A 19,783-nucleotide genomic window follows, 5' to 3' on the forward strand; every position below is an offset into this window, starting at 1 on the left:
TACTTAGCTCCTATATTATCACACCATAATTTCGCAGCTGGAGGACATTGTATTCCAATTTCCTTCAGTAGTGTTGGATCCACATAATTTCTGCTGTTGCGTTTGCAATTGATTTATACTCTGCCTCGGTGCTTGATCTTGACACTGTTGATTGTTTCCTTGCATTCCAGAAAATTAAATTTAATCCCAAGAATATAGCAAACCCTCCTGTTGACCTTCTATCATCTAGTAATCCTGCCCAATCAACATCTGAGAAACCACTTACCAACATAGAGTTTGACCTGCTGATCTTGAGACCTATCTTTGTGTCTTGCTTCAAATACCTCAATATTCTCTTGACTGCTGCCCAATGAACTTCGGTAGGAGCATGTAAATATTGGCATACTTTATTGACTGGGAAGGCAATTTCAGGTCTAGTCAATTTCAAGTATTGAAGGGCTCCTACAATGCTTCTAAACCGCGTAGGATGCACTGCTCAACAGAGTTCCATCGACAACAGATAATTTTTCACTAGTTGACATGGGAATGGTTACCGGCTTACAATCAAATATATTTACCTTCTTTAATAAATCTGAAGCATATTTGTCTTGGGTAAGAATAATTCCATCACGCACCTTGTTCACTTCTATGCCCAAGAAGTAGTGAAGTTCTCCCAAGTCTTTTAAGGCAAACTCTTGCTGTAGACTATGCAATAGACCCGAAACTGCTTCTTGACTCAGCTTGCCACTATTATGTCATCAACATAAACACAAACACGGTTACTCCCTTTTTGCTGAAATAAAATAATGATGTATCTGCCTTTGACAAACTAAAACCATTATCAAGAAGCTTAGAGCTGAGTCTTGCATACCATGCACGTGGCGCCTGTTTCAAGCCATAAAGAGCTTTGTCTAACTTGCAAACAAAGTTTGGTAAAGACTTGTTCTCATAGCCTGGGAGTTGTTTCATATAGACTTCCTCTTCTAGAACACCATGAAGAAAAGCATTTCGAACATCAAGTTGCCTTAGACTCCAGCCCCTTGAGACATCAATAGACAAAATTGTTCTGATAGTAGAGATCTTCACAACTGGACTAAAGGTATCCTCATAATCTATGCCATATCTTTGTTTAAACCCCTTTACTACCAATCGAGCTTTATACCGATCTAGGCTGCCATCTGACTTTAGCTTAGTTTTGAACATCCACTTGCAATCTATTATATTGCTACCTTTCTTTGGTGGGACCAAATGCCAAGTTTTATTCTTTATCAATGCATCATACTCTACATCCATTGCATTTTTCCAATTACTATTTATCAAAGCCTCTTGAACACTTTGAGGTTCACCACTAGAGGTATAGCAGCCATAACGAACATGATCATGGAATACCTTTTGTTTGCGAATTCCATCCTGTAGATGTGTCCTTGGTCGGTTGGGAGCTGCAGGTGGCGAAACAGGTGTAGCAGGCTTTGTAGGAGGGGTGCTCGCAAAAGATCCTGGGGAGGCGACTTGAGTACAGCGATCTTCTCCAGGAGTTCATGAATTTGAAGGTTGTCCCCATGAGTTGGCTCGTCCAACCACCGGTTATTCCACCCTGGGCGGTGGCCGGTCACCTCGGGAAGTCATGGGTCATGATTTCCAATATAAAGCCACTTGTCCTTCCAGCCCGAGTGGGAGTCAATCAGCTCATAATCCAAGTACGAGCCTTTGATCTTCTCTTGTAGTTGAATGCCTGTCCCCCCCTCCCGACTACTTCGGTGTGATCCAATTTGGGGTGGAGCTTCACTCTGAACAACTTCCGGAAGAGCTGGAAGTGTGGCTGAATTCCAAGAAAGGCTTCGCACAACTGCACAACTATGGCTACGTGCAGAATTGAGTTGGAGTTGAGGTGGACTAGCTCCAACTTGTAGTACCTCAGCAACCCACAGAAGAAATCAAATGTGGGGAGAGCTAGACCTCGCTCGATAAAGTGTGCGAAGATTACCATCTTGTGGGTGTAGTTCTCAAGAGGTCAGGCTTGCCGAAGGTAGCCCTCCAATCGATGAAGTCTTGCTCCTAGAGAAGCTTAGTATCTACATATGCTTGGATGTCTGTCTCCTTCATCACAGACTTCTTCCAAGCGTAGGCTTGGTTTGGCGGAGCTATCTGGTCCATCTTGCCATACTTCAGTGCTGGTAACTGGATCTCCTTCTCTTTCTTCACGGCCTTCCTCTTCTTGCTCTCCACCGCCTTGCTGGATGTCACCTTTTTCCCCATTTGTGCTGCCACGAGGGTCTTCTTGTGCATATGCTCAACGGCTAAGCGGTGGGAGGGCGGTGGCACTCGAGCTCAAGGATTGCAAGCAACGGCGCTAGGGCTACAGTGAGGAAGATGAAAAGGCAGCATGGCTCGGGTGAAACGAAAGGGATGGATTTCTCTGTTATTTATAACCGCAGCATAGTTAAACCAACGCGAAATTAACGTGGAATATTCCATTTTTAAAAGCCCGTAGTTATCGGTTGATAGTTTCCAATTTTTTCAAAAGAGATAAGGTTACTATTGGCGAACGGTCATGTTGACCAATGGTTGACCTTATACCCAAATTAGTCGTGTAATGGTTTGGGGGCTATGTGCCACATGCCCATCGGCTAAAATGTTTTTCTTTAGGGTTTTAAGGTAAAAGAGATGTGAAATTACAAGATTGACCCTTAGCTTGATTCTTCGATTCAACCTAAGGCTCGGGGGCTACTCCATATGGAGTGCGATTTTCATCGCACTTCCATATAAGATTCAAGACCAAGTTAAATGAGACTTGAGCACATTCTAGCCGCATGGCAGTACTCGAGTATATTCGAAGACTCAATTCGATGGAGTACTCAAAGGAGCACCACAAACTAGTCGGAGACGTCTATAGAAATACTCGGAACTGCTACATTTGACTAAAAAGTACTCGGGGACTTGTCGTCCATACGTTTATGGGCCCACCAGAAGGTTTGGACAGTCCTAGATACGAGGCTGTACACCGAGACGTATCAGACATGAAGATTACGGTGCAGGACGACGTGGTCTACGTGGAGGACAAGAACTAGTCGAGGATTAGGAAACTACTCGTAGCAATTAGAGTAGGACTCACTAGTCGAATCCGACTAGTATTCTCTTGTAAACAACCGACCTGTAACCCTGCCCCTGGCAATATAAGGTGAGGCAAGGACCCCCTCCAAACAAGTTCAATCAATACAACACAACCAACACAGAAGACATATGGTATTACGCAACATAAGCGGCTCAAACCTGTCTAAATCGTGTGTTCGAGTTCACCTTCGAGTTACTGATCTCGACGAGCCCCACGCATAAAACACTACCTTGGGTACCCCTCGGTTGCCGGGTCTAAACACCGACAGCAGCTGGGGGAAACGACGACACCAAAGTCATCTACTTTCCCATCTGCATGGAGGTGGCACCACTCACATGGCTCGAATCGTTGGGTAAGAACTCCATCGACTCGTGGAAGGAGCTCAAGGTAGCGTTCACCAACAACTACGTAGGGGAGATGTAGTGTCCTAGCAACAGGATCGACTTGTCTCAAGTCAAACAACAAGAAGGCGAGATCTTGCAGAGCTACTTACGGCGCTTCTTCGACAAGATGGCCACAATCGTGGATGTCACGGAGCGCGACATTATTGACTGCTTCCAAAATAGCCTCCACGACTGCCGGATGTTCCAGGACTTCGGCAGAAGATGCCTCGCTGATGTCAAATCTCTCAAGATTATGGTACAGACGTGGGCAGATGAAGAAGACAAGGAGATCGAAAGGTTCGAGTCCAATCGCAACAAGGGCTAGAATAACAACAATAAGAACAATGACCAATGCAACGACAAGAACCGCAATGATCGCCCCAACAATGACAACCGAAATAACTACTCGGGAGGTCACAACTGCAAGCTTAAGCTAGACAAATACTATCGCGGCAATTTCGTAGTCATCCAAGAAAAGTGGCGGCAAGAATCAAGACAATCTCTCGTTCACCGAGCTTCTAAAGAAACAGTGCCCGTGGCACTCATACTACAAGCACTCTGCGATATGTTTCAGTCTATGAAGAGTCATGAAGGACCTGCCAGAGCTATCTGGCACCAAAGACAAGGGCAAGGCTAAGGAAGACGAAGACGATGGTGACAATGGCAAGTTCCAGAACCCATCTAACACCGGCAACATCATCTTCTACAGAACCCCGGGTACTGCTTCTAAGCGGTCCCAGAAGCTCACTCTTCGAGAGATAATGTACATTGAACCTGCGACGCCAACGTTCCTCAAATGGTCCGAGGTGTCAATTAACTTCTCCAGGAAGGACCAATGAACTAGTTTTTCACACTCAGGATGGTATCCCCTCGTCCTGGACCCGGTTGTCGCTGGCTTCAAACTTACTAAAGTACTCATCGATGGCGGTAGCGACCTCAACGTCCTATTCGCGAAGATACTGAAGAAGATGGTCCTTGACGTCGCCGAAACCAATCCTAACATAGTTGCATGCCAAGCTTGTAATCCACGCGAGAGGAGTTTCCTCGCCCTATTTAACATGAAACCGCCAGCCAGGAAGTGGCACGGCGTTCCATCCAATCTATTTTATGCTTCTCTTATGGGTGTCGGGCGAGTTTGCAAGTTTGCAACTCCCTTGTATAGTTGTGGTAGTAGTCTCTTTGTCAAACACTCGGTGGCAAAATTGTAAACACCGCGTTGATGAATACAGTTGACGGTCCATTCTATTGCGCAAATATATACTCATTCCATCCCAAATTACTATTCATTTTGGGTTTTCTAGGGTTTAGGAAAAAAGCAAAAAAATAATAGTAATTTTGGAGGGAGGGAGTAATAATATTGAAATAAAATGTCTAAAATACCCCATTCTCCTTCCCGTTCCCCGTAAGCCCGCTGAGAATCTCAACCTATGCGGCGAGGCGGCGGCGCCACCAGTCGCGGACTCCTCTCCACAGCCACAGCCACAGCCACAGCCGCGCCTTCTCCGTCCGAGCTCAACCGCTCTCTCTTCCTCTCCTTGAATTCGTGCTCGTCCAACTCTGGTGGATAGTGGTAGACTGCCGGCGACAAGGTGGGTCCTCCTCCTCCTGCTGCTGCTCCTCATTCCCTCTCGGATTGAGGCATGTGGTGGCTGGGCTAGGGTTTCCGGTTCGGGGTTATCGGGGGACGGCTCCATGGCCGGCGGGCTTAGAGGAGCGTCTGGCGGCGGTGGCGAGGTGAGGCGGCGTGAGCACCGCCGGCCCCCAAATCTTGCATGCGCAGGCGTTAATAAAGTCCTTGATTTATTTCCGTGTCGAAGCTGCGCATCACGGCGGGCACGCCCTTCTTCTTCACCTTTGTGTCATGTGCTGATTTATTTTAGCAACAGGGAAATATGAATTAACTGAATTATTTTTCAAATCGAAAGGTTTGGTTAGGATCCTGGTTTGTGTTGAATTAATTAATTATATTATGGCATTAGAGACTTTGCCACCTTTTTATAGGAGGTACCATCTTCAACGTTTAAACATCAATTATTAATCGTTTGTACTCTTATTTGTTTGATTCCAATGAGAATGTGTGGCATGTGTACATGGTCTTTCTTACTACGAGTTTTGTCGCGCATGTTCACTCCACCTAAAATTTAGAGTGTGCTCCGCCATTGTCTGCACGAGTAACAAATTAGGATTTCAGTTAGTTGGAGACATTCTAAAGTCAACTGATTTGAGCAAATTAGACAGCATATTGAGTTAAGTAAATATGGTGTTCTTGCTAACCCAGGGTTTTGGAAGCCAATTGACGAGTTTGGTTCTAATATTGGCAATGGTATTAGCCCCTCTTTCGTGTCAATTTGTGCATTTCACTTCTGCATTGGTTGTTGGAGTAGTGATTACTGTATATAGCTTAACTGGAATCTCGTGAAACTCTTAGCAGCACCTCCCTGGCTCTATTTCTACTTAGCTTGTCATTACTTAGCACCTCCCTGGCTCTATTTCTACTTAGCTTGTCATTACTTAGCACCTCCCTGGCTCTATTTCTAGGTCTGCCATTGACATTCAGTCCGCCCTAGCATGTGCTCTGATCTCACCATGAGCCATTTCTGTGTAGCAGGGCTAGTCGCACATGGAGCTATGAAGTACTCAGAAGCACAGCAAGGATCCCTCACTCATTGTTGCTGACTCTAGGTTATCACCTCACTACCACGCATGGCTGCCAGTACTGTGTTCCCTGTGCTGCGCTCCTCCGAGTACTTCACAAGGCCATCGATTGATGAGCTGGTTGAGAGGGACGTGGCTGATCCTGGTTACTGCAGCAGGGTTCCAAACTTCATCATCGGGAGGGCTGGATATGGGCAAGTTAGGTTTCTGGGCAACACTGATGTGAGGGGGATTGACCTGAATGATATCGTCAGGTTTGAGAAGCATTATGTGGTTGTTTATGAGGATGAGACTTGTAAGCCGCCTGTAGGGCATGGTCTTAATAAAGCAGCAGAAGTGTCATTGCTGCTGAATCTAAAGGATCTTCCGGAGCCCAGTATCCTTATTGAGGTGCTGAGGTGTCATGCAAGAAAGCAAGGTGCTAGGTTTCTTTCGTTCAATCCAGTGAATGGTAAATGGAAATTTGAGGTTGATCATTTTAGTAGATTTGGGCTTGTGGATGAGGAGGAAGAAGATGTTGTGATGGATGAGGCAGCTGTTAGGCAGCCAATTGCTGAACTAAGAGAAAGAGAACCACCTTCAAATGGTTATGAAATTGAGCTTTCACATTCATTGCCTACTCATCTTGGGCTTGACCCTGCAAAGATGCAAGAAATGAGGATGGCGATGTTTTACAATGCGGAAGATGATGAATATATGGAGGATGGGATTGGGTTCCCATCTGATGAGAGGTACCTTAGCAGAGAAAGGATGAATGTGGATTCACCCACTTCAAGTGGAGGTTCAAGGTTAAGATCTGTCTCACCCTTGCACATGTCTTCTCAGAAGGTTGGCAGGAGGCCTGGTATGCCTGCTCGGAAAGAACCACAAGCACTATTGGAATACAGTAAGAATTCTTCAGAGCTTGGTACAACGACTCAGGGTATGCTTATGTCTGGGCAAAACAAAGGATTTCCAGTGAAAATGACCAAGGTTGAAGGCTTTAAGCTGCCAGCTGAGCAAGAAACTCCTGTTGCTGGAAAAATGTATACTAATTGTGTAGTGGATGCTGCATTATTCATGGGTAGATCATTTCGTGTTGGTTGGGGACCAAATGGTATGCTTATTTATTCAGGTAGTCTGGTCAATAGTCCTGGAACTGGCCTATCTTCAGTTATCCACATAGGGAAAGTTGCAAGCGACAAAGTTGTGCGTGATGATAAGAACAAGATTAAGGAGGACCTAGCAGAACTAGTGTTTTCTGATCCGATGGACCTCCATAAGAGTCTTGATCATGAATTTCTGGAGACTGAGTCTGACTCGTTCAGATTAAAGCTTCAGAAAGTTGTGGCAAATCGTTTGGTTTTGCCAGACATCTGCAGGTCATATATTGACATCATTGAAAGGCAACTTGAAGTCAGTGATTTATCTATGTCTTCGCGTGTGCTGTTAATGCATCAAGTTACAGTGTGGGAGTTAATTAGGGTCTTGTTCTCAGAAAGATCAAATGGAAACCAGTTGGAGCCCATTGGAAATGATGATCAGGAAGGCATGGTTTTAGACAAGAAAGAAAACATAGATCTTGATGCACTCCCTTTGGTTAGGAGAGCAGACTTTAGCAATTGGTTGCAGGACAGTGTTTGCCATCGGGTGCAAGGCGAGGTGGGTTCCTTAAGTGATGCCAGGTATTTGGAACATATTCTTCTTCTTCTAACTGGTCAACAATTGGACTCAGCCACGGAAGTTGCTTCCTCAAGGGGTGATGTCCGGTTGGCAATCTTGCTAAGTCAGGCAGGTGGGTCAATGTCAAATCGATCTGACCTTTCTCAGCAACTGGATCTATGGAAAAGGAATGGCCTAGATTTTGATTATATTGAGGAAGACAGGTTAAAGGTATATGAGTTGCTCGCTGGTAACATAGAGGCTGCTTTACTAGATTCAGCAATTGACTGGAAAAGGTACCTTGGTTTGATCATGTGGTATCAGTTACCACCTGATACATCACTTGATAGTATAATCCATTCCTATCATCATCTCCTTAGTGAGGGCAAAGTTCCCTATCCTGTTCCTGTATATATAGATGAAGGACCACTTGATGAAGCACTTCAGTGGTCCCCAGGTGACCGTTTTGATATCTCTTTTTACCTAATGCTTCTTCATGCCAATCAAGATGAGAAGTTTGGGCTGCTAAAAACTATGTTCAGTGCATTCTCATCTTCATATGATACCTTGGACTATCATATGATATGGCATCAGCGTTCAATTTTGGAAGCTATTGGTGCTTTCAGTTCAAATGATCTTCACTTACTAGATTTGAGTTTTGTTTATCAATTACTTTGTCTTGGGAAGTGCCATTGGGCTATCTATGTCATTCTACACATGCCATATCTCGATGATGCCCCATACATCCATGAGAAGTTAATCAGGGAAGTTTTATCACAGTATTGTGAGTCCTGGAGTAAAGATGATGCTCAAAGGCAATACATTGTGGAACTTGGTATACCAGAAGAATGGATGCATGAAGCTCTGGTGAGTAATTTTTCTTTTTGCTTATAAAAAACTATGTAATGCTCAGATTTGCTGAGTATGTGACCCTTAAGCAGTGCAACTATTTTGTAATGCCAGTGGGAAAAAAAAGAAACATTGCACATGAAGCATGTATAGCTAATGAGCTCTATATGCAGGCTCTTTACCATGAATACTATGGAGATCAGCAGGGTGCACTGGAGAATTTTATTCAGAGTGGCAATTGGAAGAAAGCTCATACTATTTTCATGACCTGTATTGCTCATACTATGTTTCTGTCATGTAAGTTTTCCCTACAGTGCACTGAACAAATATTCTAGTGAGTACCTTGATTCAATATATTTCCTGTGCATAAATATGCAGCTGCACTCATTTGCCAGAAATTTGAACTTGTTCGATAATGTACTATCTTTTTTTGTTCATCATCTATTTGTTTATGCGCTTGGTGGAGGTGTCTTTTTAATTTCTTCTGTTCTTTTTTTTAAATAAACATGGCATTCTTGATGCTGCAGTATTAATGCGCAATCACTTTATTTCTCGATATTTGTTTCAGCACACCATCAGGAGATCTGGGAGATCACAAGTGCCTTGGAGAATCACAAGTCAGAGATTGCTGACTGGGACCTTGGAGCCGGAATATACATTGATTTCTACATGATAAAGAACTCATTTCAAGAAGAAAGTGCGATGGAAGATTCGGTACAAACTCTCTCTTCAGATACTACAACATTTCCTTGAAGAAATGTGAATGAAAAAGCGTTATTTTATCTTTCAGGATCCACTTGAGAGGAAAAATGAATCATGCAAAAGTTTCTTCGGCCGATTAAATGATTCCTTGCTAGTCTGGGGAAGCAAATTACCTGTTGAATCGAGGTAACATTTGATTATTCAATATACAGCAGATCCACCACTGACGATACTAATAACCAATCTCTGCTTGATCGTTTGCTTCAATTTGTGTTTTTAAGTTTTGACCCACTTTTGCAACTGAATTCTATATAAGCTTATGCAAACTCAAGCTACTTGAGGAAATCCACTTTCATCATTCTATTAACTATTTAATGTTGAGCCGGTTAACTCTATTTTGAATCCATCACCATAGCTTTATAATCCTTTTAGGTTTTATTTTAGAATATTTCACGCTGGACTCGCTGACTGTCGAGAATGGCAGGGCATGCTACTCGAAGATGGCAGAGGAGCTATGTGAGCTTTTCATGAACAGCCCAGGCGTGGCAATGAATCTACACATGGGATGTTTCCAGACGATGCTGAATGCCCCGGCCCCTGATGGCTGCAAGTCGTCGTACCTGCAGGAGGCAGTGTCTGTCTTCACCGAAATTCTGTGCAGTGATTCAGCTGTCTGGGGCCTTTCTTAATGATCTGCAGTGTTTAAACATGGCTGCTATTCAGATTGGTCCGGAATCTGGGTGAAGGGGAGCTCTGAAGCCTCTACAGTGCACCAAAGAGGTCCAGGTGTTAACCCCTCAAGACATGTAGCTGTTTTCGTTTTCATGTAGCCTCTACAGCGCGGGGGAGGAAATTAAAAGTAGTTGAAAGCTAGACAATTTTGTTGAATGATGTATAAGCTTTGTACGAGGATGAGAGGAAAGAAGGGTGCAATAGATGTGTAGAAATTAGAAAACGTGGCAGTGAGAACAGGCAGACATGATCTTAACTAACGAATAAATCTGAAAACATTGGCTGCGTTGTGTAGCACTAGTTCCGAAAGTGGCTTGTGCATATACCATACTCCAAACCACTTGTTTGCTATGATCATCGTATCTACTGCGATTCTCATATCGCTGCTTGTACTCCAATCAAGTTAGGAATCGGCCACCCTTCCTCTAGTCAATGCTTCAGCCGTTACAAAGAATGTAACCGCCACCCAAAGCCTCAAACTGTTTTCTTTTACCACACGAGGAGTAACGATAGTTGGCTGATGAAGACTTCTTGCTTCAGATTCAAAGCCATCTTTTCGCCTTTGCTGCTGAGTTCAATGGTGGTGATGTTTTGGCACCTCGTTTGTCGTTTGAACCTGACAATGAAGCACAGACTCTTTCAGTGCAACAAAATGGGAGATTAGAGAAAGCATACGTTGTTTCATAACTACAGAGGACATGGTCATCAGCAATTTGTTTAACCAGTAGACATCCCTATGCTGTGAAAACAAATAAATCCGCTCCAGAGTGTCAAGTACGGTTTAGCATGTACAAGCAGGGAAACTAATTGGCAAGCATGCATGTAAAGGGTGTAAGGATGGACATTGACCTTGTTCAGGCCATGAGATCCAGGAAAATGGCAGTGGCTTGTACATGCTTGCAGCACATGCACTCGAGGTTTGGCTAATTCTTATACCTTCCATCAAATCACAAGGCAATGGTTATACTTCAGTTAATCATCCTGACACAAAAACCCTAACCCTAAAATGGATTTGACCGGTACATGAGAGCAGCCTACATTTTTATGATTTCAAGTATCGATGTAAAAGACAAGAGCAAAATAGAGTTCTCTTGATCTGAAAACTTACTTATATCCGACTTCCCTCCAAGAGAGGACCTGCGTGACATAGTTGGTGCAGTGGGTGGGATGCCTGTCAGCGACTGTCTCCTCCTTAACCGAATATCAGCTGTAACTGGGGGTGCAATATCATGGCACGTGTTGGTTGTAATTTTAGCTGGAGCCCCTTGTGCTGAATGCTGAGCGTTCCTGCAAAGTTGTAGAAACAGCAATGGAGGCTGTTATCATCTGTAATGAGTATGACAAGAAAAAGCATGCATCCTGGGGCGCACCTCCTTTCAGTGCCGTGAATCAATCTCCCTATGCTGCTTTGAATTGACTTCCTTAGATGAGATCCTTTTTTCGTTGCAGTATTTGTCATTACTTTTTCCAATTTGGCAGTGGAAGAAATATCATCACCGTGACTCGCTTCAGTCCACACGTTCCTTGATCTGCCCTCTGGGGTATTTAAACCTGATTGCTTAAGTAGATCAAAAGCATCAGATGGTAGTTGACAAAATTCCACTGTATCAACTGTACAAATTATCTTCTCGTCCTCCTCTCTAACAGGATCTTCAGCAAATGCTGCTGACATCTTCCATGGGCAAGAAAGAAAGAAAAAGGTCAGCTGCCATGACTTCGCATGATATGAAATCCACTAAGAGGAAGATGCACCTGTATTAGTGACTTGTGGTGGTTGCCGCGATGGAAGCCATCAGTGCTGCATTCCTTGCCATGAGTTACACTCTTGTCTCGAGTGAAACTCATAGTTGAACGAGGTGATTTTGGTATCTTTCTTTCTGGCATCATGGCTTTTTTACCAGAACTAGCATTCTCCAGGCTCAATCTCCGTGATCTAGGGGGGGTGCGATCCAGTACTTGCTTTGTTCTCTCAGTCGTGATTGCATTTTCCTTGAGTTTAAGAGATGTTTTTTCAAATTCTTTGCTTGCTAATGCTTTTTTAAGTGTGTCTACCTGAAAACAGGCTAACTGTTAGACCTCTTCTTTAGGCAATGACATATATAAAGTCAGATATATGTAGTGAAACAGTGGGAATTCAATCGACACGAGTGTACCCAAAAATATAATGACCAAAGCAATTAAATTTTAGTCCAGAGAAACAGTGCAAAAGAAAAAAAGTAATCACATTACTTTGTTTTTCACTGGATTGTAACAAACCAGAAAGTTACCTGTTCTTTAAGCTCTCTTATTTCACTACTTTCTTTGTTTGCATGAGCAGTTCCAAGTTCTACAGTAGAAGCCCTTTGAGCAAATTTCAGTGTACTAAGAGTTTCTGCATAAGATTCTGCCTCTGGACTTATGTGGGCGAAAATTAGCGTCTTCGCATTCCCCCCTGTCATTGGTATTGTGAAGGAAACGTATAGAGAAGTTAGAGTTGCATATAGCTTGAATGTGAAAATGTTGCCCTTGGAAGCTTATTTCTACTTATAAACAGAAAACAATGGTGATGAAGCAATGAAGTTATATCATGGTGCTAATGACGGAGCAGAGATGTAGAACCATCAGAAATGACCACCCAGTAAGTTGTTGATTAATGCATGCAAGATATTTTAAAATGTGCAGCGACATATACCTAATGAACTCTGTAGTAGTTGTGTGAGTTTACTATTTCTGTAAGGAATGTGAGAGTTCTTCTGAGCTAATGCATTGATGACATCTCCAAGGCAGGAGAGGGACTTGTTAATATGCTGAGCCTCCTTCAATCTCTCTCCTGTGGCTTCTGACATATCAACCCTTTCACTTCCTGCAAGATCTACCAAATGCAAACTGCTACGGTTCACATTGCCAGCAATGTCCTTCCCATTTACAAGGACAGTTAAGATACTGCAAGAAAGCATCCAAAGTCAACTGCAGCAAGTAATAAGAGGATAACAGGAAACAAAACATCACTAGATTGCAGCCTCAAAGATAATGTTGGTGCAAACCTGTGGGAACGACTGCTCCTATGGTTCATTGCTGTTGAACTGGATGCTCGATGCTTTTCACCCAACTGCATCAAATTGATAACATCAGAAGGGGACTGCACTTGGCAGATCTTTGCATCTGGAAGGTTCAACAGACCTTTGTTTGAGGAAGTCCTTATATCTAATGTGAAATCAATGTCAGGAACTAACACAGCAACAAAAAGGATCATAGTTTGACATAAGTAACAAGAATGACTTGTAAGGTGTGAAAGGATATTTCGTGCTTGTTGTGTCCTCGCTTAGAAGATCACGAACTTGTTCATTGTATATTTCAACCATCTGCACCCGTATATCATACTTGACATCTGCTCTAGAAGTTGATATGTTGAAGAGATCGTTTAACGCCATGTAATTAATTCCAAAATCTTTAGGCAACCCACCAGATGGACCACACTAACCACCAACATACAGAGAAAGAAGAACCATTAGATGTGATCAAAATATACTCCTATAAAACTAAGGAATTATTGTATAAAACATGGTTTGCCTTGTACCATTGTATGGGTTTTCCCGGAACCTGTCTGCCCATAAGCAAAGATACATACATTATATCCATCCATGACGGATCTAATCAAAGGTTGTGTCTCCTTATACACCTCATCTGCACAAAGTTGAGAATGATGATGTGAAATTAAAAATAAATGTATTGAACTACAGTTCAGATTTACCTTGAGTGGTTGTTGGCCCAAAAACTTTGTTGAACTGGAAAATTTTACATGTATTTTGTAGTTTCACGGGATCACAGACCATTACTGAGCCATCGTTTCCAACATGTTCAATTGAAGAAATAGACTCTGAATGAAGAGGTGGCCTTATCCGGCAGAAGACTCGGATATTTCCTACAATAGAACTTTCAGAAATCACTCAAACAATAATGAGTTTAGCAACAAAAGAAAAGGATCATGCAATACCTCTCAGTTCTTGAAGCATGTTATACAAGTTTCTATTTTCTTGTACAGCTTGGTTATAACCAAAAGCAGCTTTGGAAAGCTCTTGGATGTTGTTACCTGTAAATAATCATTTGCACAATTAAACCTACAGCACTTGCTTGGAGCATTGAAAGAGCATTATGCCTAGTGCAAACAGTGTACCTAATATGGTCATGTCATCTTGAAATTGGGTCTGCAAAGACCTGAATTCGACTTTAACATCTTGAAACATTTTCTTGAGCTCCTGCAAAAGTAAACCTGTGTCAGTACTGAGAGGCAACCAAAAGAAACATAAAATTCATAACACTGGCAATGAAATTTGAATATGATACAGAATGCAGTATAAGATCTCACCAAAAGTTCAGTTTCATGTGCTTGCAAGAGCCACTGCTTGTTCTCAATCTGCGAATTGGAATGCTAAAAGGCAAAATGGGAAAATATTAGATTTTTCAGAAGCACACTAATTACTTTGACTCCACCATATAACATGTTTAAACATAATTAAAAAAATTGTTATGTCCTGTATTTGTTGAGCAACAGCATTTATTCTGCATCTTGAACATAAAATATGCTAGTAAGCCTTCAGTATCAGTAAGTGATAAAAAATGAAACCTTGCTATTTGTCTGCGCAAAATTTTATGAAATAGAAAACAACCACCAGCTCTGTACTTTGATTACCAAAGAAATAGCGTACCGATATAATGTTAAGAGCATGTATAACTGGTAGAAAGCACAAAGCAAAGTCAATTCTTCTAATTTCTTCTGATTATAAAAAATGCATGCAGTTTCCCCACTAAAGATGAGTGCAAAACTGTACCTCAATACAATGAACTGGCTCATTTTCCATTGTAAGCCCTTCTGGAGAGAAAAGCTGAAGACGTTTGGACTGCATAACATGCATTATTTTGTGATGTAATTAGCCTTAACCACAGCATACTAGGCATTTTGTAGAGATCCATTTGATAAAATACTAACACAAGAGAAAATAGAAAGGAAATATTTTAATTTACCTGTTCTTTTCCCAGCTGATTTGCAAAAATAGCACCAATAAGCTTTGTTGGATCCTGAAAAAGAATAAAACCTTGTCAGTCTGGCACCTGACATGGACAGTACAGTATATACGAAAACGATGGAGTATTTTTCTTTTCACCTTTTTCAGAATGTCTTGGTCGAAATTTTCCTTATAACTCAACATGCAATCTACGATAGCTTTCTGAAGTTTATCCACCACCTCTGCAAATGCACAATCTGTAAATTTAACCAACTCTGTGTAGACAATACTAACTATACAGAATACAGAATAGTATTAATAACATCACAGCAAGTTGCAAATCTGCTAAAAGTGGTATTAATACAGGTGGCAAGGGTGACTTCAATCAGCAAATATTTAGGCATAAAGCATGTTGTGCGAAGCAAGAAAACGTTTTTTACAAACCTTGCGTGTTAGAATCTACATTTTGAGATGGCTGTGTGTCAGCAACAGGATCTGTCAAGTCTAGACGCTTTTGGGAGGGCGAAGGTCCCAAAGCAACGTTTTCAGATTGAATCTGTGAAAAACGCACTGCAAGAGGTGATTTCATGTACTTGATAGGCCCATTGGCTCCACCGGCTTGCTTCCATTCATGGTAAGACTTCAACGAAATGACACAATCAACAATCTTGGCCACGGTCCCAGCATCAAGATTGTCCTGCAGAAGCAACAGTTTTGCAGTGAGTAATTAGGCATCCCACGGTCTGGCATTGGTTTTTCTGAGCAAAGGTTGGTAACCTTATCTAAATCAGATGCCTCAAAACTCGGCAGCTTTAGGTCCTGGACAGCGACTAAGAAGTTGCGGATGTTCTCGAAATACTGAAAAGCTGTCAACGGCTGGCTATCGCAGGGGGCATTTGTGATAACCTTGGGCACAGCACCGGGCTGTAACTTGTTGATTGCGTTGCATAGGACGATACCATTCCTTAGAGAAGCAACAAATTCTTGCTCGGATGGGCAAGGGGATGATCCGAAGGAGCCGACCATGGTCTGAAGCCAGGACGCAGCCTGGTGCCGCCTCCATGCTTGCAGAAACAAGAATTCAATTCAATTAATTTTATTTGTAGCGATGGCTTACACGGATTGAAGTTGATAATACCATGAAACCAGACTAGTAGTATCAAATAAGCATAATAAAAATTGTAAGAGTTACTCACAAGTCGTTTTCTTATAGAAGCACAAGCAGAGTTGCAGTCACAATCAAGGAATGGGCTACATACATCTCAAAAGCCTCGCTTATATTATATAACCAATAGAAGAAACAGAAGAAAAGCACATCATCAGATCGCCTACCACCGACACATTGGGCTGGTGCCTTTTTCAAATTAATTAAGGAGGCCTTCTAGTTGATAAATTCATGATGTGTGTGGAGCGAAACTCTAGTGATAAATACCACATCCACGTAGCCGCAGAAGACCCGGAGGGAAACCCTATCTAAAACCCCAGCAAACCCCTGGAGCAACGCACGCAAGAGGGAAAATCAAAGTAAGATGTCCAGATCCGTAGTACCTGCCTCCTCCGCCTTCCGAGACGCGAGGCGGCCGTCGCGGAACGACACCCTGGGAGGCTCCGTCATGGCGCACCCTGGAGCCTTGTGCGTGGGTGTACAAGTAGAAGCTTCTTCCGTTCTTCGATGGGGAGGGGGGGAGGAGGAGGAGGAGAGGAGGAGGACGGGGGACCCAGCAGCGGTGGTTTGAATTCGAAACGGGAAAAGAGGAATCGAATCAAATAGAATCTGCCCGAGATGCCGTGGATTGGGTGGCAAGTACGAGGTTGTGGGCCCCGCAAGTGCTGGGACGCTGGGCCCCCAGTCAGTGGCAGGCCCGGGGGGTGGTTCTTCCTCGGATCCGTCTCTCTTTCGGACCTGATAGTGCTCAAGCCTCAAGGTGCGCCCTCTAATCGATTCCAGAGACGGCTCCATATACGGGGCACTTCTGGAGTGGAACCACACGCCTTGTTTAGTTGCCCTGAATTTAGGTGTCCAAAATTACTGTTGTAGCACTGTAGCACACTGTAGCGTTTCGTTTGTATTTGTGAATTATTGTCCAAATATTGACTAATTAGGCTCAAAGGATTCGTCTCGTAAAGTACAACAAAACTGTGCAATTAGTTTTTGATTTCGTCTACATTTAGTACTCCATGCATGTACCGTAAGTTTAATGTGATGGGGAATTTTTTTTTACATAGTGTCAAAATTGGGAGTTTGGGTGGAACTAAACAAGGGCCAGCTTGCTGCTCTTTCGGACCTGATAGTGCTCAAGCCTCAAGGTGCCCCAAGGGCTGTCCTTGCTCTCAAGTATATGCGTGCACGACAGCAAACTCATGTATAGGCGCCTCAAGTCCCTGTATGTCCAACGATGATAACCAAGTCAGATTCCATTTCTCAGAATACCTACTTCTGTTACTCTGGTCAAAAAGACATGTAAATCTTCAACTAATCAAGGGCTATATTTGTTGCAGCTTTTCTGGGATCTTACAATATCTTTATGTTCTTGTGTTTTCTTTATTAAATCAATCTTAGGATCTCTCTCATTACCTTCATCACAGAATCTGTAAAAATGTTCAATACATTTCTCTTCATATCAAACACACACTTTAGCTATCCAGATCGAATAACTGCAAGAGGTTGAGCAGCCAAGCCGGAGGGTGCTGGTTCCCATTTTGCACAAAGTCCTTCTAGTTTTTATAAAAAGAAAGAATTGTAAAATTCCAATTGTACAGCCTGGTCTTGTGCACACAAGTTTGGCGGAAAATCGGCGGTTACCAGGACCCTGGTTACAACTTCTTAATCAACGGATAATAATTGTAAAACCAATACATACTTTCAATCTCTTTCCAGACTCAAATTGTTCCACGTTCACAAAGGCCAAGTCATCTCAGTCTGATTTATTTATGACCACGAACAAGGATCCCCCCCTCCTTTTTAAACATTAAGAATCGAAATGCAAAACAATGAGCCATTACAATAATGAAGAATTGGAGATGACATCATACAAATTTTTTGCGCATACATAATACTTTGCATTATGTACAATGACAACACAGTGTAAAAAAAAAGAATCAATAAACGTGAGCTCCAGCAGTCGCCCCAATGATCACAGCAATTGTAGCGAGGGCTGCCTGTTATACCAAGAAATTCTCGTTAGAATGAACCCAAGCTTCAAAGCAACAAGTGATTGATATGAAAGGTGATCAAATCTGGAGTTCATGAGGGCATCTATACAGAAAGTAGTTTACATAGACCACTACGGCACTATGCTATCTGCTATCTTTTGCTTTTGGTTGTTTGCTCTTAAACCCCCAACATATTAATACAAGTCTGGCAGATTTCCTGCTGACCTGTTTCGAAAGATAACCAAGAGAATGAGAATCGTAGATGCATTCTTTTCTTTGAAATGTGTAACCTGCTCTTTGCCATATGGATCACTTAGCCCTATACAGACTAGAAATCCTAGTTCATGAATTGCGATGATATTAGTTCAGTCAAGCGTGTAGAAATCCAACAAACTCGTTGCAGTGAACTACGTACAATTTTGTTGGCTGTTTTTCTTCTAGATAGATATTTCTCAGTTGTTTGACGATGTTACTAGTTATTTATGCAAACAGCATGAGCAGCCAGGAAGAAATCATTTGTAATGTACTCACGGCTATTGTGCATGCGACATAGGCTGGTTTCTCCCTGTGGTCCACTGTGGAACAGCAGAGCAGAATGGCTCCAACATACCAGGGAATAGCACCAAGGAAGAAGCCGATTACGAACCTGCTTCGTTAGAGCTGATTAATCACTCCGAGTGTGAATACAATGACAATGCGCAACAAAAGAACTCTGTGATTATATATATGAAACAAAAAAAAAGGAAAAAGAACTCACAGGAACCAGCCAAAACCGATGCCGCAACAGGGGAGGCGGTCATGACCGTGTCCACGCACACCTGATTCGTAATCTTGAGCTGAAAGCAGATTAGAACACAGAATAATAAGAGCATCAATAAAATGTACTGAATTTCCACAAGACAGTTCCTTTTACTCCGTAGAATAGAAGGTGATGCCGATCTATTTGGCAATTCATTCGTTAATTACTACTGTAGGAGTAGGAAAGAGGAATATGGAAGCATTGATACATTACCGGGAGGAGCGGCGGCCTTGTGGTAGGCGACGCGGTGGTGGGCAGCAGAGAGGGTTGGCGGCGGGACGGGCTGGGGGAAGCCGAGGGGCGGCGGGCGCGGGGGCGGGTAGCTGGGCGGGCCCTGGAAGGTGCCGTAGCCCCCTCCCTTGTCGGCGGCCTCCTCGCCGCTCATGTCCCTCCCTTCTCTTGCCGTACTAGTGCAGTGAGCAGGAGCAGCCGCCTGAGCGGAGAGAGAGATCAGAGATGAGACGGTGATGGGATCAGATGAAGCAGGGCAGCTGGTTGGCGGCAGGAGGAAGACGAAGCCATCATCAAAGCCCAGCCAGCAGTCCCCTCCCAGTCACTCGGTCACTCACATGAGGACAGATAGGATCAGATCTGAGATTACCTGTCGACCCCCCTTGATCCGTTGACATTTCTTTTTTTGTTGGTTGGAGGATGTTTGATACACTGCTAAAAGTTTAGCATCTGTCACATCAGATGTTTGATACTAATTATGAGTATTAAACATATGCTAATTACAAAACTAATTGCACAGATGAAGTCTAATTCGCGAGACGAATCTATTAAACCTAACAGATGG

At 43.0% G+C, this 19,783-nt stretch overlaps 3 protein-coding genes across 4 annotated transcripts; 1 reads left to right on the forward strand and 2 right to left on the reverse strand.

Annotated features, from left to right (window-relative positions):
• Positions 1 to 4,856: 4,856 nt before the first annotated feature.
• Positions 4,857 to 10,362, forward strand: LOC117855614 (nuclear pore complex protein NUP96). Of its 2 annotated transcripts, none has more exons than XM_034737999.2 (6): positions 4,857 to 5,063; positions 6,080 to 8,637; positions 8,793 to 8,916; positions 9,188 to 9,333; positions 9,410 to 9,507; positions 9,806 to 10,362. In XM_034737999.2, exons 2-6 carry the CDS (start codon positions 6,178 to 6,180, stop codon positions 10,008 to 10,010), a joined length of 3,033 nt encoding a protein of 1,010 aa, XP_034593890.1. In that variant the 5' UTR covers positions 4,857 to 5,063; positions 6,080 to 6,177; the 3' UTR covers positions 10,011 to 10,362. The 2 variants fall into 2 exon arrangements, with proteins under 2 accessions (XP_034593890.1, XP_034593889.1); XM_034737998.2 differs by having other exon boundaries at positions 6,083 to 8,637.
• On the reverse strand, positions 10,301 to 16,948 carry LOC117855613 (kinesin-like protein KIN-14A). The gene is made up of 19 exons (XM_072293672.1): positions 16,584 to 16,948; positions 15,813 to 16,099; positions 15,480 to 15,732; positions 15,195 to 15,277; positions 15,055 to 15,108; positions 14,862 to 14,930; positions 14,399 to 14,461; positions 14,207 to 14,288; positions 14,027 to 14,122; positions 13,784 to 13,954; positions 13,610 to 13,716; positions 13,331 to 13,508; positions 13,077 to 13,239; positions 12,725 to 12,975; positions 12,321 to 12,484; positions 11,806 to 12,105; positions 11,424 to 11,725; positions 11,162 to 11,340; positions 10,301 to 10,669 (listed from the first exon to the last, which is right to left on the reverse strand). The coding sequence occupies exons 1-19, from the start codon at positions 16,648 to 16,650 to the stop codon at positions 10,596 to 10,598; spliced, it is 2,943 nt and encodes a 980-aa protein (XP_072149773.1). The 5' UTR covers positions 16,651 to 16,948; the 3' UTR covers positions 10,301 to 10,595.
• Positions 16,949 to 17,877: 929 nt separating this feature from the next.
• On the reverse strand, positions 17,878 to 19,595 carry LOC117855384 (large ribosomal subunit protein eL20z). Its single transcript, XM_034737729.2, has 4 exons — positions 19,201 to 19,595; positions 18,946 to 19,024; positions 18,720 to 18,834; positions 17,878 to 18,194 (listed from the first exon to the last, which is right to left on the reverse strand). Exons 1-4 carry the CDS (start codon positions 19,370 to 19,372, stop codon positions 18,135 to 18,137), a joined length of 426 nt encoding a protein of 141 aa, XP_034593620.1. The 5' UTR covers positions 19,373 to 19,595; the 3' UTR covers positions 17,878 to 18,134.
• Positions 19,596 to 19,783: the final 188 nt, after the last annotated feature.

This window comes from Setaria viridis, chromosome 5 (assembly GCF_005286985.2).
Source record: "Setaria viridis chromosome 5, Setaria_viridis_v4.0, whole genome shotgun sequence".
In the NCBI taxonomy this organism is placed as follows: Eukaryota; Viridiplantae; Streptophyta; class Magnoliopsida; order Poales; family Poaceae; genus Setaria; species Setaria viridis.